Source organism: Falco cherrug, chromosome 13 (genome assembly GCF_023634085.1).
Source record: "Falco cherrug isolate bFalChe1 chromosome 13, bFalChe1.pri, whole genome shotgun sequence".
NCBI classification, from domain to species: domain Eukaryota; kingdom Metazoa; phylum Chordata; class Aves; order Falconiformes; family Falconidae; genus Falco; species Falco cherrug.
Window position 1 is genome coordinate 10,604,941 of NC_073709.1, and position 22,957 is coordinate 10,627,897.

Genomic DNA, 22,957 nt, shown 5'->3' on the forward strand with positions numbered 1-22,957 from the left:
GAATAGTGGTCATATATTATTATTATCTTAGAAAAATATATAGGAAATAACGTTTTAATGACTTAATTTAGTTTAAATAGATAAATCTAGTTTTAAGATAAAAACTGGCTATATAGACAGCTATAAGTACTACATGGCCATGATCAAAGCATCACTATACACAGCAGTTTTAACATTTAGAAACATTAAAATAAAATATGTTAGAAAATCAATGAAAGGTCAGAAAGATTTAAGGGATTAAATTTCTTACTGGTAGAAAAGCATGCAAACTGAGTACTAAACTGGAACACAGCCACACCTTTATGCTGTCTATAGAGGACATGAAAAAAAAAAACCAAAAAAAAAACCCCAAAAAAACAGATTACATTTTGTGCTACATGTAAGACAGCCTCACATCAAAAGTCAGTGGGAGGATGTTTTGTTGGTAGATCAAAGAAAAGGTGAGGTATGTAGAAAAAATTGAAGAAAAGGTTCCAGTTGGAAGCAATCTACTTTTATATTAATTTCTCTAAAGCACTACTTTATGCTACTTTAGCTCTACAAAGAACATAATTCTTAATGACATGCATGATCAGGTAATCCCCATGTGGCTACAATACACTTGCAGAGCGTATGGGTTAGTCTTTGTTCATGCCTCTTCTTCTGCTTTCCCAAAACCCCACCTCCTGCCCCTGGGCTGCAATAAACACATGCATTAATATAGAAATACAAAGATCTAATGTGTGATAGGAGTCACAGTTATGCCCTCCACATAGCACTGCAGAACAAGGCAAAAAAAAACCCAAACCCTCATAAACTCAGTAACCTTGTCCACCATAAAATTAATTTTTAAAATTAATTGAAAAAAAAAAAACCCTTATTCAGAAAGCTGGGTTACAAAATAAAGCTCAAAGATGCCTAAATATCACTTTCCTTCTGTCATGAGATATTTGGATATAGTAACTATGATAAAACAGTAAATCTTCAGCTAACAAATTGCATTTAAAGTAGCAATATTTTTTTTAATCTTGTCTTGCACAGAGACCATCTGTCTCCAGCGAACACTTACCTCACCCACAACCTTTCCCCCCTAAATAAACGTACCTCCTATGAATCTCTAAAGAGATGCTTTTTTTTTTCCCTAGACTAGGATTATTATCTTTTTTTAAGGCATGTTTCATTACTTTGCAATCTCCTGCTGCCATCTCCTGTGTTAAACGAGGCAGCGAGTCACTTGGTACTTACAAGCAGGCTTCTTAACCTTGACCACATGGGAATGGTTTCTGTTGGTCAAGCAGAGATTTACTCCACCTAAATACACTGCACAAGCACGTTAAAAAGTTGGCATACCTCCAAGTGACTCCGTCGTTCTGCAATCACTCGTTCATCCTTGTTTCCAAAGAGCTTCTTCGGAGGGAATTCTAAAGTGGCAAGCTGGAAGACATTAAAGGATAAATTGGCATCAGAAGCGACACACTCAAATGAGAAATTCCTCTTTAAACTACGAAGCAACTGAGAAGAAGGAAATGCCCAATAATCAAGAGCTATAGTATATGCTATTAGCAAGTACCACATTAGCTATTTCTACTGCTGTTGTGACGATCTGGTCTGCAGCACTGCTAAGGTAGCAACGTGTTTTGTCATCCATGAGCCACAGAAAGCAAATTTAGGAATTAAGAATGCCACCCCGTCTGCTCACATGGAGATTACACAGTTGCAAACAAACTGATGTGATAGCACCAACTAAGAAGCAAGAAAGATCTCTTCGGGAAATCTGTGTATCTTAAAAGATTGCGTTCAGTCTCTTACAAGCTGTGGTTTCCAGCCGTACTATCATCTAATGGTTTGTCTTTTCTTATGTTTTACAGTACACGTCAGATCGCTGGATCTAAGAACTACCACTGAGATTATGCTGTGGAAGATGGTGCTGGATTCCAGCTGACACCTGAGTCGGACCCGACGGACCTTTTGCTGTGCCTTGAACTACGACTTCTTCCTTCACAGCAGGGACAGGCTAAGAGCGTGCACCTACACTGTGATGCGCCTACACCTACCTACCTAAGATGATGGGAAGTGGGACTTGTTGAGCTATAATTCAACTGTAGCTCAATCACATTCAAATGTCTGTCCACACTGGAAGGCAATAGCTTTAAATTCTGAAAAGAATTCACAAGAGCAGGCAAAATCCCATTTATCACACTGAGAATGAAAACAAGTCAGCTGCGCAACTAACTGCTAGAAACAGCTATTCAGATCTGTCATTTTAGGAGCTCTTCCACAGAGGTGTTCAAAGCTATCTTCTCATTCCTTTGCCATCCTGTAGGAATGGTGCCGAGCTACACTGGTCAGGGAGAGGGTGAGGGAACTGTGTCCCTTTCTTGTACACCAACACATAAAATGCTTGAACAAATTCCAGCCAGCTATATCTGGAAAACACAGAAAAGACTCAAGAGCTAGTAACAAATGCCAATGAACTTGGTCTGCTAAGCCACTGCAGCTGGGAACAATGCACTAGAAAACAAGTCCTCTCCACATAGTTTGTGTTTGCACTTGAAGGCACATCAAAACCAATTTCTTCCTCGTTCTCACAGCATGAGACAGAAATATGCAACCTCCCATTGGCATTGCTGGAGTTGTTTTCAGGCAAAAGCCCTGCGTAAAAATGCCTCCTACACGAATTCCCCTGGCTATTTGATGATATTGAACTAATAAACAAGATGCTGCTTTTTCTAGTATATCAGCACATACAGGACTGTAGAGAATTTATGGCTGGTTACAAGGAGCAGCAGTATACTGAATTAAATGAGGAGCTTCATTATTGATATTGAATGTAAGCATCTTTAAAATACAGAGGAATTCTACAATACAAAAAAAATTTATTTCCATTCTATGGTTCAGCTCCAACTTGAATAATTTTTAAGAAACGCCTAGACATCTTCAAATGAGCAATATCAAGTGATGTGGGGCACCAGAGGAGACAGGAGAGATGCTTGCTCGCACCAGTCTTGCCAGCATGCCCCAATTATGTTCCTCAAATTTCTCCAGCCATATTCTTCTCGGTGTGCCTGCTGCTTCATGTTGGCAGGACAAGCAGTACACAACCAAACAGTATCCTGTAATTACGTCCTTGGGAGTTACTTTTACTGCATTACTCATTCCTTAACCTATACATGATTGTAAGTGCTAATATTTTCAAGGACTTCAAAATCCCCTCCCTGCAAAAATTACGTTTTATTAAACAATACTGCATCCTGTCACTATTGGAAACAAGCAAGGTAAAATAACTACCACCACAACCCCCTCCTGACCCTAGAGAGATTTGTTTTATATTTATTTGCTAATAAATACTTGTATTACAGAATTTTAAAATAGCGTCTGTTAAAACACAGTATGTCCAAATAAAAACACCCTACTGCTACAATGTCCTCAGACATACTCTGTAGAGTCAAAGCAAGGTATTACAACTAAAATTAGGAATGATTTCTTTATCTAAATTAAGTTTGATTTTAACAAGCATTTAGGGACTGATTCTACAAAACTTTGGGATGGGCAAATTGTTTTCCTAATCTGTTAGCTTTCTTAGATACATCTCAGATGAAAAACAGTTGCATTTTCTAAAGCCAGTAAGTTTCACTAAGTTCAAACCAAAGTAGCTACTCCCATAGTTTTAACATTTCTGAACTCCCAAATCACTGATGCACAAATCTGTGAAACCAAGCCAGTGAAAGTCCATTATTGCAGTCATGAATTTAATAGGCAAAAGAAAGGCCTCAGCCAGTAAACTTGGCTCTAAAATGTTCAAAGTCACAACATGTACCTAAAATGAAAATCATGAATGTATTGCCCGTCAAGACCTGGGTCTGAGTATTCGGAACTTGGAGAACTATATACAATAACCTCCCTCCAGATATCCAAATCAGAACACCAATGTGCTGACCCATACTTGGCACACACAGATATGTTCCCTATGTTTGTCATACACGTATGTGTGTACAGAATATACCCATACACACACATATGTATGGACTGGAAGGATTTTGCATCCCACAGAGGGTACATTACAAAGGACTGATCATCTACTGCAGTCACCATCTCTGCGGGGCTAGATGTAGAAGCACACAACCTCGGGCCTGCTGGAGCATTTCTAGGTCCCACTCTTTTCCAAGGGTCCTCTGGCTCCTGTTTCACCTAAATGATTGGCAAACGTCCATTTCAAAAATAAAAAATTGAGACAATCTCTGTCACACAGCAGATGAACACCCAGCCACGACAGAAAAACCTCCAGCCACAGACTTCATCATCACGTCAGCAACTCTTGGAAACACTGAATTATTCCACTGTGTTCTACTCAACTATGTGCCAAGAGTCTAATGCCCACCAAAACGAAGAGACATTTAAATCTCACCAGACCTGAGATTCAGGCTGCCCAGACGCTTGGTGCAGGCATGACACCACCCCTTTCCACCCAGTCTGCAGCTTGAAAATCATCTTTGCTACATGAGAGCTAGAACCATTCATGTGACGATGTGAGTTATGCAGTCCTCTATGTGACTGTGTAATTTCACTGCAATAGGAAGCTAGTCCATTGTAGTAATTTATATAAACCCACAATATTAGTATATTTACCAGAGGGAGTGTGCTTATACACCATTGATCTCTGTCACTCTGACTTACAAAGTTACTCCTTTAGTGTGGGGAAAAACACATCGGTGCAAGGGTTCCACAGGTCTGCAGAGTGACAATAAAATGTTCTCATCTCGTCTTAGTACTGGTTTATTAAAAAAAAACAAAACCAAACCAAGCCAAAAAAACCAAAACAAAAACCAGCCCAGCAATACAAATATACTGAAGTAACAATACATGTCATAACAACTGTCTATAAAGATCCTCTGTCCTGATGTATCATTTGGACCATCAGACTCTGAATGTAACTCTGTGATTCAGAAATGCAACCGTTCAAGAGAATTGAGGTTTATTGAAAATATCTTACACATTTAAGCCAAACTGCAGTAGCAAACATTTCAGCAAATTCAAGTTTTGTTATTAGTAGTGCTACAACACGTTTAAGAAACTGCACAGTAACTTCAGAGGAGATTACCACTGCTACAGGTTAATGCACATAGCACACAGTATGTGACTGAGCTGCATTTGTCGCTTAAATGTGTGAGAGATGTGAGGTGCAGATTTTGCATAGAGATGTTTGCCTTGCCTCAAGCAGCATAAGAGAATTTCACATTATCCAGATTCAGGAGGATAAATTATTCTTTTAGAATTAAATGGCTATGTACCCTCTGACTCAAATTAATTCTTCAAGGGTCACACGTTGACTATGAGAAGAATGTTTTGCAGCAACACAAGGCAAAACAGTGAGACTCCATAGGCAGCAAGGTAAATTACTCTACTTCCCTGAAATTTCTGAAGTACACCCCTCCTGTCCCTGTCCCTGTGCCCCTGGCTGCGGCAGCAATGAAAGACTTTGGCAGTCGGTCTTCTTCGGCAGGGATGTTTTGTCATTTTCTAGGGCTGCTGATGAGGTGATGTGTTTTCTGTCAGGGGAAATTAAGAAGCATATTCCCCAGCCTGACAGGAAGAGAGAGCTTGAATGATTTCCTGAGAAGCTTCTGTATGTAGTGCGCAAGATTTCTAATTTTTATTTTGGCTGCAGAAGCATTTCCCTACTATACTGAATTACAGCATCGCTGCAGTACAAATTGCATTATACACATAGAGGCACGCACATGCATGCATACATGTAGCATGGGCAAGGCTGGGGCTACTCTTAGACCCAAAATAACCCAGATCATATTTCAAAATAGTATAGAGACACCTCAAGACTGCATATCACCACTCCTAATATCTTTTAGACATTTAACTTTTTATGGTTAATGAAGTTTATCCTATCTGGCAATCGTTGCTAGGCAGTAGCAGTCTCAGGGAGAGGCAAACAGTCATTTGCAATTTACTCCCTAATTTCTTTATAATAAATAAAGGCTGTGTTTTATTTCTGGGTCCCGTATCACTTAGGGGCTTGTTAGTTGTTTGTGCCTCAGCAACCTTATCTGTAAAAAACGATACTTGCCTGCCATGCTACAGTATTTGTGAGATTAGTACAATTAAGTTTAGACAGCGCTAGGTCCAGTCCTCAAGGGAAAGGTGCTTCACACTTGGCAAGTAATATTCTAGTAAATTTTAAACAGCTTAATGGATTCCAATCCTGTCACATTTCAGCCAGGAGACTGGTTTTAACAAGGTTATCGGCAGGCATTTAATACTGGTAAGAGTAGATGGCAGAGCAGTAACTGACCCTTTTTTTAGTCACCTATTTAATCTTACATATCTCTTTGACCTTAAGATGCACCTATTTCTGGAAACAGTGTATACCTAACAACATCTATAGGGAAGCATACTCCCTTGCAGTGAAACCATACATCTTCATAGCCTTCAACTACTGAGCCCCAGGAAGAGATGTAAATTTGGAGACTGGCCATTTGGAAACCAAGAGAGTGCAAATGAAGGCTCCAATATCACGAAAGGCTCTGCCTGGGATGGGGTGCACTCTCATTTCAGGACCCTTAGGAAACGAAGTTGTCCACGTTTGAAGTGCATCCTTTAACTTCTCTGATAATCAGTTGGAGAGACTTCGGCTGATGTTAACCCAAGTTTGCTAGGGACCTGCTGGATTTAATTCAGTTCAGGGGTTTTATAGTACAGCGAAACATAACATGTTAATAAAAACCTCTTGTACAGTACTTTGCAGATGATATTTCAATATATAGTGGACCAAAGTAAAATACCACATAATACAGCCGTGTAGGCTTGTCACTTCTGACGCGTGAAATTGTTCAAAGTGTTATGCTCCCTAAACATTAAAAAAGTGCCATTTTCCAACATCAAGCAAGAATCTACAGGTTTGAAACATCTCATTATTTCTGGTGGGTAAAAAACTATGTTTTAGTGCCTACAATATGGTAAAAGGTTTTTTTTAAGAAGAAAAACAGGGCAGACATTGATGGAGGCTGAGTCATCTTTAATCTTTCATTCTCTTTGTACTTGAATGTTTTGATATATTTAAATGGGGGGAAAAGGGGAAAAAAAGAAAATTAAGGAAATGCTAACTATTAAATTAAAAAGTCAGTCTTCTTTAACTCTCATGTTACTTTTACAACTCCAAATTTTCTCATTTTTCAAAGGGCATGTCTGACTTTTGATCCTTTGTACCAGAAATCTCTGTCACAGATGAGAAAAATCAAAGAGAAGAATGTGGCACAGTTTTGCAGCCGGTGTGGCTGCACCTGACTTGATTTTGCAGGGAGTAATGAAAGAAAAAAAAAATGTCCTACTTTTAGTTTTTGAAGTTTAAACAAAGTAACTTAAGCCTCAACTTCTCAAGATGTACTAAGTCTCCCAGAGTTTAAAGAAATTGGACAAAAGCTGTATTCTTAACTAGGAACTTGCACTAAATATTTAGGGATTTGACAACAAGGGAAAAAAAAAAAAGCTTAACATCTATATTTTTACTAGTATTTTCTCTGCAATAAACCACCTAGGCAATTTCATAAGAGGGCCTTAGGCAAAGAAAAAAAGTTAACACTCAACTGAACAGATTAAAGGCTACTTTATAAATTCTGAAAAACCAAAAATCAAATAGAGATGAAAGATAAATCATTTGAACATATACTATCCACTAAAAAAGAAAACAACAAAATTACTTAAAAACCACCTAAGTCACATTTTCAGGTGATATAGTTCAAACTACTTAAGGTTCAAATGAACCTTTTCCCTTTCACTTCAAATATGAGTGAATAAAACTCTAAACTTTCTTCTCCTTTAGAAAAAAACAACATAGTCCTCCATCACGTAAACCCCGGAGTGCTTCCCCGTTACACATGCTATTGGCAAGTGATGCCCTCAGAGGACAGAAAGATTAAAGACGATATTTTCCACTATCAACTAATTGAAGAGAGGGAATATCCAGGGGCTTATTTTTGGATATTCAATTTGTCACCTACTTTTCCATTTCTAATATTCTCTCTTTACTATTTTTCTCATCTCTTCCAACATGTTCTCCCCTACTTTCCAGCTTGTATCCACTTTATTGCTATGCTTCCATCACCTCTCTGCACCCCCCGCATCCCCATTACCCACTTAATTTTTTTCTTACTCCACTGTCCATTTGCCACATCAAATTTCCTGTTCCCACGCCACCCTCCCTACCATCTGCCAGAAGGGGAGAGGGATTTGATCTTCTCAGAGGCACGACATCCAAGCAACAGCTCTCAGGTGGACCCGTATCAACCTTCTAATGTTGCGAACTCCCTGGAGATGACTGAACAGCTTCTAAACAGCAACAAACCCCACAATTTATTATAACAAGCAAACAAGGATAATCAACCTCCTCAACCAAAGAAAACTCAAGTCACCAGGAAAACAGAACTGGAAAAAGGTTGTGGGTAACCTTCCTTGCACGCCAAGGGTCCCTGCAGAGGAGCCCCCACAGAAGTTGCCCAACACCAGCCCAACACAGCCCTTCACCGGCTTTGAGGGAAGCCGACTATCCTCCAGCCCCTCTCCTCCCCAGGTCTTTGCAGTGTTTCTGAGACCAGAGGAGCTGCTCTAGGCTCATTCCTGCTGTGTCTCAGCTCCTCCACCAGAGCAGCAGGCTTCCAGCTTGCTGTTGTCTCTCCTTGCTGCTACAGGCTGCAGTGCTTTCTGACAAATACAAGAGACACCGTATTGCAGAGTGATGTCCTCAAGTTCTGGATTGCTTTTTGGTTTGGTTTGGTTTTGTTGTTGGTTTTGTTCTTTCCTCTGGTATCTCCTGAATACAAGTTATGTCACAACTTGGTCTCCTGTCCCTTTACAGCCCAGCCTTTTCTCAGAGAGGAAGCTGTTTTGCCCCACATACATGAGAATACCCTTTTCTTCCTGCTATCCATCCTTCTTGCTCTGTGCCAAAGGTTCCCCTGCACACAGAACTGGTCTAACCTTTGCATATCTGGCTGGCAGAAGCAACTCCTGGTTTGCACATTGCTTTTTGCCTGACCCCTAGTGCAGACAGCCCCTTGAGCCAAATCTACTTTACCCCCTCCAGAACACACCCCACTGAGGGCAGAGCGTGCTGGAGACCCTGCTGGGGTTAACCTGCCAGGCAAACAATTCTGCAGCTTCCCCACTGTACTCAGACTGGCTAAAATTCCTTGCCTTTTTCCTACTTATCTCTCTGGAGCATCACCCGTAGCTAAATAGATACCTCCTCTACATCATTCCCCTGCAATCCTGGCATTAAGCCATGCCAAGAAGCACAAGCACTTAAGTTTCCTCCCATAAATACATGTGTTCTGTTGCAAGTCTCCCCAAAGTCTGGATGCTGTGACTAACCCCCACAGATCATCTTCTCTGTATTCACCAACACATGAGCATCTTCTCAGGATGTACAAGTTCTCACAGTTGGGCTGCCTCTAATTCTAGGTAACTAGAGAGTTAAGACCTTCCTGGCATGCTTGCCAGTTACCTTCCTCAGATGGGGAGATCCATTTCTCCAAAGAACATTTCAACTTCATCTGTCACTGAAGAGGGATGAGAACACAAAAAATAAATTCACCTCCTGTGAACCTCCCTCTGATGATGAAAATTACCAGGTAGGACTGGACACCAAAGATATCTCTTTCGCATTTTACTAACAGCCTCACCATCATCCCTGAGTCATGCCTACCTGCCTGTCAAACTACCATCTGTAATTATCAGAAATGTTTGAGAGTTCTCACATGTAAGTTTCTCCTTTAAACAAGCAGGCTGACCTAGACTCAATATGCATTTTTGGAGCTATGGTGAGATGTGGAGGCCACAGTTTATTGCGTTATTTTAACTCCATTTAGTCTGCCTCCTGCTATTGAGAAAAATGAAATTAATTGCAGCCAAAGAAGTTACCTTGCATTCCAGGAGTGTTTTTCTTTTCCTTAAAGCAATTTCTAGACAAGTTGGAATAACATACCAAAATAGAGCCATAAATGATGGTCAATATAATATTTGACAAATTACTTCATCGTTCTGTTCATTATAAGCAGTACGATAGCATTTAAACACAGAATAACGATAACAATGAGCAATAGTACGTACCAAAGTTCATGCAAACCTTTCACAGCTCTATAAAATTATGCAGCTTTGGGATTTTAATCTCTCCTATGAAAAGTGGAAATGAACACAGCCAGGGCATCTTTTTAAATATAAACCACTACCTGCACAGGATAATCAGCCAAGGAAAGAGGGACAAAACCTGGCCAAACAGCAAAGAAAATACATGAAGTCCTCTACGTAGGCTGTAGAAAGGCAGAATAACATGGTGTAGAACAGCATGCACTAACCTAAAGAATGTTCTTGCAAACCTTGATTTTGCTACCTTGTTTGTCTCTCCCTCGCCGAAAGACAGAAGTCTCTGGGGGGAAAATACCAGTACTGCATGGCAGACCATGGTCTAAGACAAGGGTACGTACTGACCTGGAAAGTCTATAGACAAGTGTAACACATACTCTACGCTTTTAGCTCACGATTTTGTAAATTAAACTTTTTTTTTTTTTCATGTAGTCTCAGGTCATGGTGCTTGTTGAGTTCTTTAATGAAACAGCAACAACTGCTGGGTCTGCAAGGTCACGTCTTCAAAGCTCAACACACTAATCAATCTTCTTCATCGATGTACAACTGAAAACCTGCTTTTCAAAGAGCTAAAAAAAAAAAAAAATTCTGGTGCTTGCTGTGGGGTTTACTTTCCTCTCAAAAAATATTTGGGATTCGATTCATTATTTTCCCACTGGGATTTCCAGCAAGGTTAAGGAAGTGTCCCTGCAATAGCACAGGGTGGGTCACGCAGCAAACACCATCTCCACTGTGGCCTGTACAGCCTCACCCCCCTCACCACCTTCCTGCCGCTGCCACGTTGGCTATCAGGCCACTCTGATTGCACACCACGAAGTCACCACACCATCTGATCTAAGCAACAAGCAACATAAATAGGTTCAGAGGCGAGAATTCACAATAGCAGTTTTAATAGCTCTTTCCAAAAAAGATTTGTTTGTTACATACAAGCTCGTCCCAGTGACATCTGGCAGCATTTATAAAACATACCCATCTCGTGTGGCCAACTGATGCCATAAATTTCAGTCATCCCTGCCTTTGAGAAATGCTAATAATGAAAACTCATCAAAGAGCAGCAATAATTTCTACCGCTGACTAGATGGATGCCTTTCTGACTACTCAAAATTAATGGCAGATCTCAGGGTCTTAAAGAACAGCTGTCACAGAGAAATACACCTGCAAACAAATATGCAGTATGCCTCTAAGTTTGATCTGTTACAGATTTAAAGCGGCAACTCTCACAACAAACCGGACTGATTACAAGAAGTTAGCTAGCCTTCCGTGTCGTTTAAAAGGATAAAACTATAGAAAATGCAGTGCAAGCACACAATTGGGAAGCTTAAAAGGAACTACTCGGTCCCCCCTCCAACAGTAAGTGATTGATAGTCACATAGGTTATACATAAATTCTCATTTATGCCTAGTCTTACAGACATTATAGAACTAGCTGCTTTATCACAGGACTAATAACTAGCTGTAAGCCTCATACAAATTTGGGATTTTCCTCCCACTATCACTGTGGTCACTAGCTAAAGCTTAAAATGACAGATAATTAATTAAACACAATAAAAGATACATTTTCAGGAGCTTGCTTGGCAAAGGATTTTGAATCTGCAGGACAGCAAAAGCAACTATGGGGACCAGAAAGATCACTGTTCCTAACGCTTTCACAAGCAATGCCCTAGTTAGTACTGCTCTTGAGATCCTAGAGTCGCGGTGGTAGGTAAGAATAAATATTTATTCCCAAGTACAATAAAATTTCTTGATCAAGGACCTGAAGATAAATGCTTAGAAAGCAAGACCCACGTATATACCACATATACATGGAAAACTCAAAGACACACTCAATTGAATTGTCATGGTATTGAAGTCAACATCATTATTTGGGGCAGGGGAGAAAACAGGGATGTGTTTAACTATTGCAAGTATTTGGGTTTAGATTGCACGTCAGTAATTTCCAATTACTGTCAGTCAAAATGCTTTCTAGAAGGCTATAATATTCTGTCCCCAACAAGCACTACATCGCTGAGTCTGTGCACAAGTGATGCTGCTCCATCTACACAAGTTTTAGTAACCCAGGAAAGCAAGGGAAAGCTAAAAGACCACATCTTTTTTTTATTTTATTTTATTTTTTTAAACAGCATCCTTACAATAAGTTATAGCACAAAAGAGCCCTCAGGTGCAATCAGAATGGAAATTACGCTACTCTGCAAAACAGTAGTGTGCAATTACTTTAACAATATTGGTACTATTCAAAAACTGAAATGAACTTAAAAGTAAAGGTATTCTTATTTATTCCCTAATTTAAAAATAAAAATAAAATTGGAGTTAGAATTGAATGCACACTAATTTAAGGATTTAAAATACTACTGAAGTTTTGTTGTAATTTTTTTCTCAAAAAAGATATAACAAAACTAGGACATGCAGTGTTCAGATGCAGTTTGAAAGAAATTCAGAGTATTTCATGGAAAATACAGAGTGCACAACTCAAACAGCCTCAGAATGCCCGTACTGCCGACAGCACCACACAATACAAATCATTAAAGTAGCATTAATACCCAGTAGTGTGATAGAAAACAATAGATTAAATACAGAATAATCTGGCAAAACAGAACTGTAGCTTTGATTCTTTTTATCATTCACAGCATCATAACCATCTATAGATAACCATGAATTAACTGAATGTTTTAACACTGGCTCCCGAAGTTTGTCCCCCATGAGAAGTGTGCTTTTCCATCTCACTCACATGTCACCAACATCCGCCACACAAATTTTGGTTTTTTACACACCACCAGACAGCTTGCCCTCCCCACTATTATTCCTGCCTCTACTTCTGAGATATGCCCTACAGTGAACTGGACAACATCCTCCACTTTCAGTCATCTTCTCTTGACATTTTCAATTCTATACCTGCAGCTCAATGCTCTTCCTGAAAGCCACTGCTTTTTTATGTTTATTTTCATATTAAACCACAAGAGATTGTGTTTTATTGATTTTTGTCATGCAGGGATGCCTAATAAATTTTACAACTCTGGCTTTCATGCCTCTGGCTCTGCAGTGGGGTAGACAATTCTCTCTTCTAAGATGGAGCCTTCTGTATATTCTGCGTTGCAGAGACAGATGGTAAAAGATCCTTCCAGATTTTATTATTATTTTTTAATGTATTTACATTACAGCAGTCAAGAAAATATCCAGAGCACCTTACAGGGAGATGTCATGGTGAATACAAAACCAAAAGCTTTTAGAAACTGATATAGAAACCTTACTATCAGCTACACAGGTCTAAGAAGTTTGTTTTCTTCCTTTCTTGTGAAGTTGACCCATTTTTAATTAAGAAACACAATATTATATTCACCGTATTGAGTCTGAAAACTTTAATAGCAGGAAGATGATAAACAAATATTTATAAGATTAGCGTGTCTCAATGTTTCACTAGTAACTGGCCTCTCTTGGATGGACCCTGGACCTGAGTTTTCACCTCACCTGACCGGCGGATCCCCGACTGTCCCCGGGGTGGTTGCTGTCACGGTCCTGGCCCTGCTCAGGCACTGTCTGACTGTGCCCTAGGCAGACCCACTCCCACTGCGACCTCTGCTGCAGCCACCCTCGGCTCCTGGCTTCTCTTCCCTTGGGAGCATCCCCAGCCTCACTGCTCCCTAGCAGCTCTGTAGGATCCTCCGGTGGGTAGTTCAGAGCAGCACACTCCCCTCCAACACTGAAATGCCATGTGAAGGCACTCATCTCTCTATAGCGAACACAAATGGTGCCTACAGAGGGAAGGCACCGTGCTTCACTTTAACTTTTACATCCCAAAAGCATGACTGCCAAGGTCAGCATCTCAGCATAAAATGAATATAAATTTTGAGTCCTCAAGAGCAGCTAGATAAACTATAAGCCATAAGCGTATATTAAAACACATAGCAACAGTTGTCAAATACAAAGAGGGAAAACCACTTTTCAGGAGCTTTTCGTTCTTGCAGACTACATCACCTTTATCTCAATGGGGCCTCCAGCAGTTAACAGTCACCTACATCTGAATCCCATTTAGAGAAATCACTCATTTGCTTAATATAGCAATGCCAAAAGAAACAGCTAAATACTCTTACTGTACTGCAAAACCCGCAACCTGTGTTTCTCTGTTCATTTTACCAGTGGTTCCAAAGAGAGGAGCACCCTGTAATATCCTACTCAAAAGCTGCCATGTGAAGCTCAAGAGTAGCTAGTTTAATCCTCCAGATCAGGCAGTGAATAGTTTATCACAACAGCTTCACATCTGCAACTGCATCAGTAATACTGTCTAAATGAGCAAGGAAAAAATGCAACAGGCAGCACAGCTGGAACCAGGCAGGTTTTGCTACTGTCTATGCTTTTTGTTCAAGATTAACCTGGGTATTTTCACAAAAACGAGTTAGAGCTAGGTCATCATAGCCAAAATCAACTGAAACCAAAAGGACTCTATTTGAAAAGTCTGCTTAATCTAGCGCATATTCCTGATCAACATAGTGAGAACAAGTTGTTCTTCACAAATCCTCAGAAGACGTAATTGATCAGAGCCTTGAAAACCAGATTATCAAATAATCAAAGCAATTATTCTGTCCAATGTTCCTGATTATGAGATGAAGGACTCGCCCCTCTCCAAATACTACTTTTTTCAATTTCTACATTACTAATGTGTGAGACTTTTGCACAGCACAATCAGTGAAAACTGGCCTTTGATGTCTGTCTGCAGGTTAATCTTGTCTCGTGCTGAATTTATTGGAAGACCTGTAAAGCTAACAGTATTTTCCCAGACAACTGCTTGGAAACTCAGAGTTTTCATTAGCTGCTTAGGACAGACCAAAAAAACCACAGGTCTCATCACTGACCAAAACAGAGGAGGAAGGAAGGGGAAGGAGAAGAGATGCAGAGAAACTGTATTTCTGCAGAATTGCCTGTACCAAGCCGGGAACACTTCACTGCACAAATCTAGCACCCAAAACCACAATAATCATAAATTAATCCCAAACCCAGGCTTTCACAAGGCTCTTACACATTCAGATTCAGTTTTATGACAAGAAATTTACACACCAAATCCATTTTCCCACTAGAAATAGATTGGCGATTGCATGCTGTGCCGGAGGCAAATACGCCAGGGGGTTTGCTGTGTCTCAGATGCTCCAGTCCTAGTTAGCAGCTATGAATTCAGCGGGAGCACGTGGAACAAATACACATCCCCATAATCAGGCTTGCACTGAACTACATGATACGGTTAGCAGCGACATTTTTCATGCTTTACTTACGGGGACAAATTCTCCTGTTCATTTGTAGACTGATGTACTGAGGAAGGTCTTAAAATTTCTTTTAAAAATATCAGCTGCCAAAAGTCTTGTGCTGCAGAATGGCCAGATGAAGCATTTAAGGATATACCTCTTAAATCACTTCTGTAGCTACTGGCAAACTAAAGTTGATATGGAAGTACTACTCATATAAAGCTGCAGGCTTTAGAACGTTCTCACCACAGTATTATTAGGAATGGGAGCTGGAATCGTGTATGTGAAAATATGCTCCCTGCGTACATACTTCCTGGCTGTTATAGGTGACAGGAATATGAATGTTAAAATTATCTATACCATAATTACTGTAATTTGTACTGAATAAAGGTGAAGGCTATAATCACATCCTTGTGTAATAGTATTATAAGGTTTACATACAAATATGTATTAAAAAAATTTCTAATTTCATTTTCTTTCAATATTTATGGAAAGATACATTACTAAAGCTACCAAGGTTCTAGGCTAGAAAGTAAAAATTAAGGTCTGCCATTAGTTTAGGATATATATTTCAAAAACTACTTTCTCAATGCTTTTCTAGACACTTATAATTCTGCCAGAGGTATTTTTTTAATACACATCATACATAGCATTTGCTATTTACAAGCACATCAGTGCTGCAAACAATTTTCATTTTAACCTGTACCCAAATATACAGATTCTGGAAGAAAAAAAAAAAAAAAAAAGGAAAAAAAAAAAGAAGGCTTTTAGATGGCTTATGCATTCTTGGTGTTTGTCCTAAGGCTGCCGTATTAAATTTGTTACTCCTATTAACTTTTTCTGTTGTATAAAACCCAAACTACAGTACATATTCTTGATTACTGAAAAAAAAAAATATCCAAATTTGCTAGTTAATATACAGAAACATGCTTCCAGTCCAGACAAAACACATCAACAAGTTCATCTCTTCACTGGATCAAGTTTTTAAATACAGAAATAAATCTTAAAATATTGTCCTAGACTATGCTTACTTAAGGGTCATGGAATTCCTAGAGGCTGAAAGAACCTGAATTAAGAATCCATATAGAGACAAACCTATACTTTCTAAAATAACGAGCTAACATTTATAGCAAGGTTTGTACCATCATGTTCATTACTATATGCTACACCCTGCTCCCTCTAGTACACGTAACCTGGGATTTTAAATTGCTTCTTGGTCGCAAGAATTTCTAAACATCAATCTCAACAGTCACTGAACTTGGGAAGAGTTTGGGACTTCAGTCACCACAGGATCAAGGTTTTGGCACAAGTATTGCAGGTTTCAGAACTAACTAATTTCAAATACCATCTTAGAAATTTTTATTTACAGTTCCTTACAGCTATAGTGCTTTACTTATAATTGAACACTACAAGCATCCAAATGTCCGGAATTTTGCGTTCGATGTGAACATAATACCTAAATCTTATATATGAATTAAATATACAATTACTGATGCCAGTAAATGAGAAAATCCAATGGTAAAACCAGCAGAGCTTCAGGCTAGCTAGCTCTGATGCAACAAGCTTTTGACTTCTGCTGCCAAAGCATCTCCTGAACTCCAGGAGCTCACTAGTTAGGTGGCAACTGGCTCACCAGCCCTGCAAGCCAAGTACCTCAAAGATACTGCATCCCTATCCTTCTCCCTTTCTAAGCAATCCCAGGAGATTAACACTAATTTTACATTTAATGAAACACTACAGCTGCACAGTTACAAACCAGCATCAGAGCAGCCAGACAGCCAAGATCCCAGCCGAAATGCTGCCCTAAGTGCTCTGCACAAGTCTGCTGCCTTACTGCTCTGTTCCTAGTTTAATTCCTCTATTTGTATTCTTCCTTAGGAAGGAGAACTCTGCATCTCTGGCAAGACTTTAAAAATAATTTAATAATTACATAAATACACAGAAATTGCTTAATTATCCTTGAGACTATCGGGGGGGAAGAATAAAAATCCCCAAGCCCCCACCAACCATGTCTTCAAAGTCAGCACAAAATTGCATTTCTTTATCAATGATCCTGGAGAGAACCTCTTCCAGAATCCAAGGATGGTGTCCTAAAATTAATGGCTTAATCTCAAACTCATCCCCTCACCATTATCTGTGCCAGCACTCAGTGTTGAAGATTTCCTCCACTTATTACTTATAAAGAGCACCAAGTGTAGGGACCACTTAAAAAGAAAATGGAGATCCTTCTGTGGCAGTCACCCAAAAAAGAAGTATGGAGGCAAAAGAAGAGGACAGTGAAATCAGACGGTGGTGGTTACATGAACAGTTCATGCCTCTTCATCAGCACAGAGATGAATTACTCCTAAACAATAAGCACTACCAGAAAAGAGTCTAAACAGAACTTAAGAAAGGATTCAAAAACCTGTCTGTTCTATTTTAGTAGCAGATGTATACACAAAATGTTGGGTGGTTGCAAGCAGCATGGATGGATGGATGAAACAGGAACTGGCTTCACTGAGATACAAAACATTTTTTGTCTCTCTTCTGAGATCCAAAATACTTACAGTAAAAAATGGACAGACTACTTTTGAGTTTCAAAAAACCTGAAATATTTAAAAATATTTTTCAAATAAGATTGCAAACAAATGTTTTGAATTCAAAATATTTTCAAAAGCATTAACGTACTATTTCTGAAAAGCTTGACAAAGATTTTCTACCCTTTGAGTTCCAGGCAATTCTCACAGGTATGCAAAGCAAAGATCAGCCTGTTAACTCCTCCAGTTGACAAGTGCCTCAAGTTCACTCAAACAAAATGATAGTCTGTCAAACAAAGAGATTTCTGATAAGCAGAGGATATCACCTTCAGAAATAGAAAGAAGGAATATATAACACTCATAGACACTGCCAATGACAGCTCTTCCTCCAGAACACTACACTAAAAAAATTAAAAAAAAGGAAACCAGAGAGCATTTTTTCTTAATGGTTATAAAATACAATCCTTACTGTCCAATACTTAATGTACCTGAAAACCTCTGGCAGCTAAACAACAGTTTCTAATCCTAATCCTGACCTCCACAACCCACGACATTGACGTGTTCCCGCAGTATATTGCACACGCTCCATTCCCTGGTGGGAACAGCAGATGGGGGTAGAGGCTGATCACACAGTAACTTTGGCTTGAAGGCTTAAGTTTGTGTAGATGTTCCTGCTGTTTCAGATATGGATATTACGCATCCATTCAGTCATGTAAGATGCAAAAAAACCAGGGGAAGCTGGCTCGATCATGAGCTGAAATTCTTTAAAAATTATAAATAGTCTTTTTGTGCTTTAGCTGGGAAAGATACAAATATATGTTCTTATACATACCTCCATACATCAAATCCAAGTACACAAATTATTACATTCTGTTAAATAAGCTAGAAGCTGATAGCTTTGGCACTCCTGCAGAAATCTTGCCTACACACATAAGTCCTTATCTCCATGAATGAATCTATAAATGCAAGCATACTTTTTAGCTTCTCTTTGGCAGCTCTCCATGGATTTACTAATATTTTAAGTCGAAAATCACTACTAGTAATAAAAATGTCGCAACAGTAGGCATTTCCCTTAACACCATGTAGACATTTTTATGCACACGGAAGGAGGTTTCAAGATCGACAGGGAATTCCATAAGCAGAGCCTACGCCAAAAGCCCCACAAAAGCTGGCTTAGATACCTGGACACAAGTGGGAATCAAGGATTCCCAGATGAAGGAAAGACTTCATAAACCTAGGGTTTGGGTAGGGAAAGACAAATGGACAATTGTTCCTCTCGTCTCTTTTGAAAGAGGGATGAGACAAGAAAGTGTTAAGAAGGGAACACTGGCCAGCACAACAGTGCATCACTCAAATCGGCTGAACTAACACAGATGGGAGAGCGAGCTTTCCCTCACAGCAAGCTGGAGATCAGGAAGGGAAGGTTTTCTGCAGAAACCAGCACTCCGGTTGTATTTCAAAACCATGAACTGATGAGAAAAAGATGAAAAACGAGGGAGGAAAAAGGAGAATGTTACCCTGAAAGTTCTCACTATTAAAAAGCCCATTTGCTCCTATTTCTGACTAATGACAAACAAAAATATATTCATTACAGAGACCACTGCAACTGAAAGCCAAGTATGGCCTTAATTAAAATTCCAAAAATAATAAGAGAGTCATTAACAATCTAGCAGCATACGAAAGCTGAAGCCGGGCAAATGAAAATCATGCAGGCCTAAAAAAATAGGCACTATTCAATTCTTGGTACTTATCTGCCACTGGCACAATCTCACCCTGCTGCAGCTTCTTCAGTCTTTCAAAATTTGCATGTGACACATTTCAATTAGATATTCAGTTGTCAGCAGCCACTTAATTACATTAGAAGAAATGTGCAGGTATATAAAATATATGGCATCTAGTAAGACTGTAAGACAAGAGAGTTTCTTCCAAGAGATTTTTTTTTTTTTTTAAACCTTCCTAATAAATCAGTTTGCCAATACATTCCTTTGGGAATTCAGTGGCAGCAACACGAAATGCAAGATCAGCAAATTATTAAAATACTGATGTAGTAAGTCAGAGCTGAGCAACTAATGAGCTGTAAAGTTCACTTCTAAAAGCAGGACACTCATACATTAAACACGTCCACAGTATTTTTGCTGTTCATTATAAATATTAATTTAGAGTGGGAAGGTGAACTATGCAAAATGAAATTCAACTCTGATGGATTCTGATAACATTGCTTTTAAGGATGAAGTTTCTTTGAAATAACATACAGGAACTAAGGATGCAACTTTGCCAAGTTTGGTATTAAAATGCCTTTTAGCATCACGGTGAATCCCAAATTAGGTCAATGACAGATGAGCAAAAGTAGACAGATGATTTCCAATTTACCAAACAAACTGAACTCCTACTTACACTGGAAAACTAATCCATAATTACCACAAATCAAGGCTATTTTAAATAAAGGTAAAAAAATATGGGAAGCCATCGATAATTTACATGTATAACAATGTTAATGAATTCCTTCAAAAAAACTAAATACCAAATCTTTACTACAGCGCACGGTATCACGTGTTTCATTCATCACAATGTGTTTTTCTTCTCTGATAAACAAGGACACAGAAGTTTGTAGAAATGCTGAAGAGCAGAAGCAGCCAACTGCCTATTAACTAGATTTCTTCTGCCCACAAACCTGCCATTTCCTTGCGGTACCCTAAGCCTCAAAGCAGGCATGCACACAACACAGCCTGTACTGTGCAAAACAGAAGTAACAACATCAGTGCTGCAAGGGTTTCTGAAACTGTGGTACTTAAGTGACAGTACCTACCTAAAAGCAGTAAGATGAAGTGATCAAATGCTTATCTTGCTTCTGCTGAACTTTAGGGTGCTTTGTACTTAGCAAAGATACACGTACTTGAACCTCACTCAATTTATTGAAGGTTGTTGTGGAGGCTCAATAAAGGCTGGAAGAAGATACTACTAAAGCTGTGGATCTATTGTTCCAGAAAGCAACATGACTACATGTTTCTTCCAAGTATATCAGAAGCTAAACACGTTACTATGCTTTTCCACAGAGTCTCATCTTTATAGAGAAAGTTATATTGGCAAACTTGTAAGACCTGGTATTTGTCACAACTGACAGAAATTGTTGAGAAAGGAACAGATAATTTAATAAAACACACGCCAATGCATTTCCTATGTGGAAATTAGAAATTCATTCATCTGCATAGTTAAACCAGTAATTCTGTTAATGTACTAGATGTGAATCTCAACAAGTTTACCTAAGATGCAGGCACAGAGCAACACAGGCATGTCAATAAGAAACACACTGGCACATTAAACTAGAGAATATATTGACCTTGCAAGCACGACCACAAACAGAGGGAAGAAGCTAAAAGAAAAGCAGCAGAAGAAAACTGCCTATAAAGTGAGTGGTGTAGAGAACGGAAAATATAGAAAAAATCCACAGGAAAAATATTAATAATGAACTAATAATTACAACAAAATTAACTTCAGCTGGGAAGACTCCAGGATGAAGCAAACTATGTACCTTTGCTCTAGACTGGAATTTTTTCTCAATTGTACGCTCTCAGAAGCCGGACTTCATCTTGACCTTGTAACAACACTCTTATGTTCTCACAGTTCTTCAAAACAAATAATAATAACCCCCCACTCCCTCCTGTAACACCAAAAAAAGCCTGAATTTGTACTGTGCATCACAAATGCTTGATTCAAAAAGGTGACATCAATACGCTGCGGCACACGGGACATATTAATAGTGGCTTTGATAACATCAGATTCCTCCTGAATCTGATTACTACATACAAGAAGGAAGCTGATCCCCCTCTGACAGAAGTGTAAAAGCCAAATTCAATTGTTTCCCAACGTACTGTCATGACCAATAACCGACTCTGAAAAAGACTACTCCAACACATTTTCCTAATGGGGGAAGATCAGTCTGCAGAGGGATTCAGTCAGCCCTTTTCTATTTCAACTGAATGACTGCCTAGCTGTTTTTTTCAAGAGCTAGATGTAATTAGGATATTACTGCTGATAGAATATAACTCTAACATCCAAGAAGAAATGGCAATTCATTCAAATAAAAAATATGATACTGATGTTCATTCACAAGTAATATTTTTAAAAGCATTTGTGGAAAAAGCACATTTCAATTTTCCATTCAAAATCTATTTTTACCTTTAAAAAATTTCTGACAATCAGAAAAGATGAACTATTCTTTTTATTTTCTCTTTTTTTTTCTTTTTTTTTTTTTTTAAAACAAAACAAAACAAAAAACTTTTCCTTAGATATTTGGTGCATGGTAGTTTCAATTTCTGGTTTCACACTGTTTTCTAATGGGAACGATCTTTAGTCCCAAAATCCCTACAAAACACAAATCTACTTATTTTAACCTTTAAAATCCAAGGTCGTTCCATGCTCAATTAGTTTTTAGCTTAAAGAATACATCTATGAACACCAAGAAAGCACTTTCGCACTATTGCATCTCTCTCTTTCTTGGGCATATTAATGGTTTTAATATATTGTCCATGAATATATGGCCCAGGCTTCTCGTGCTAACTCTCAAATCGGAATCATTTCCATTGCTTGAATGATTTATTACTTCTAATATGCAAGGGGACAAGTAGAAAGGAAGAAAAGTGTCAATAATTAAAAGTTAGATGCAGAAACCAAGAACTGTAATTCTACAAATGCTCACTGCAATGAACTAAAGCTCTGTCAGGCACAGCTCCTCATATCCTGAATGCCCAGAGTCTCCAAGGTGGTCAGAAAGATCAATTTTCCATTTTGCAGAAACCTGGAAACCACTATTACAAAAGGGTATCTGTGGAACAACGCTGCTCTTTTAAATGAAGAATTGTCAGGATGACATGATCTGACTGCAAGTATTTTGCAATGAACAAAGCAGCAACCACCAGGGAACAATGCCAGTCAGCAGTAAAGGGAATTAATAGCTAGAGGCAACACATGGAGGCACAGTTTCACTGCAACATCCATCCTGTATCTAGTAGCCTTGGAGTTTTAAACTGCTGAAGGGCTTGCCAATCTTACTAGAAGCATACGGCTGAGAGGAATCGTAGAACACAGC

The 22,957-nt window shown here is 39.0% G+C and overlaps 1 protein-coding gene across 3 annotated transcripts in view; it reads right to left on the bottom strand.

The window, feature by feature from the left end:
• KIF16B (kinesin family member 16B) overlaps positions 1-22,957 on the bottom strand; it is a 142,274-nt gene that overhangs the window by 15,225 nt on the left and 104,092 nt on the right. For all 3 annotated transcript variants that reach the window (XM_055725896.1, XM_055725897.1, XM_055725898.1), the window contains one exon: positions 1,330-1,413. In XM_055725896.1, coding sequence (XP_055581871.1) covers positions 1,330-1,413 — 84 coding nt within the window. The remainder of the gene's footprint in view (positions 1-1,329; positions 1,414-22,957) is intronic.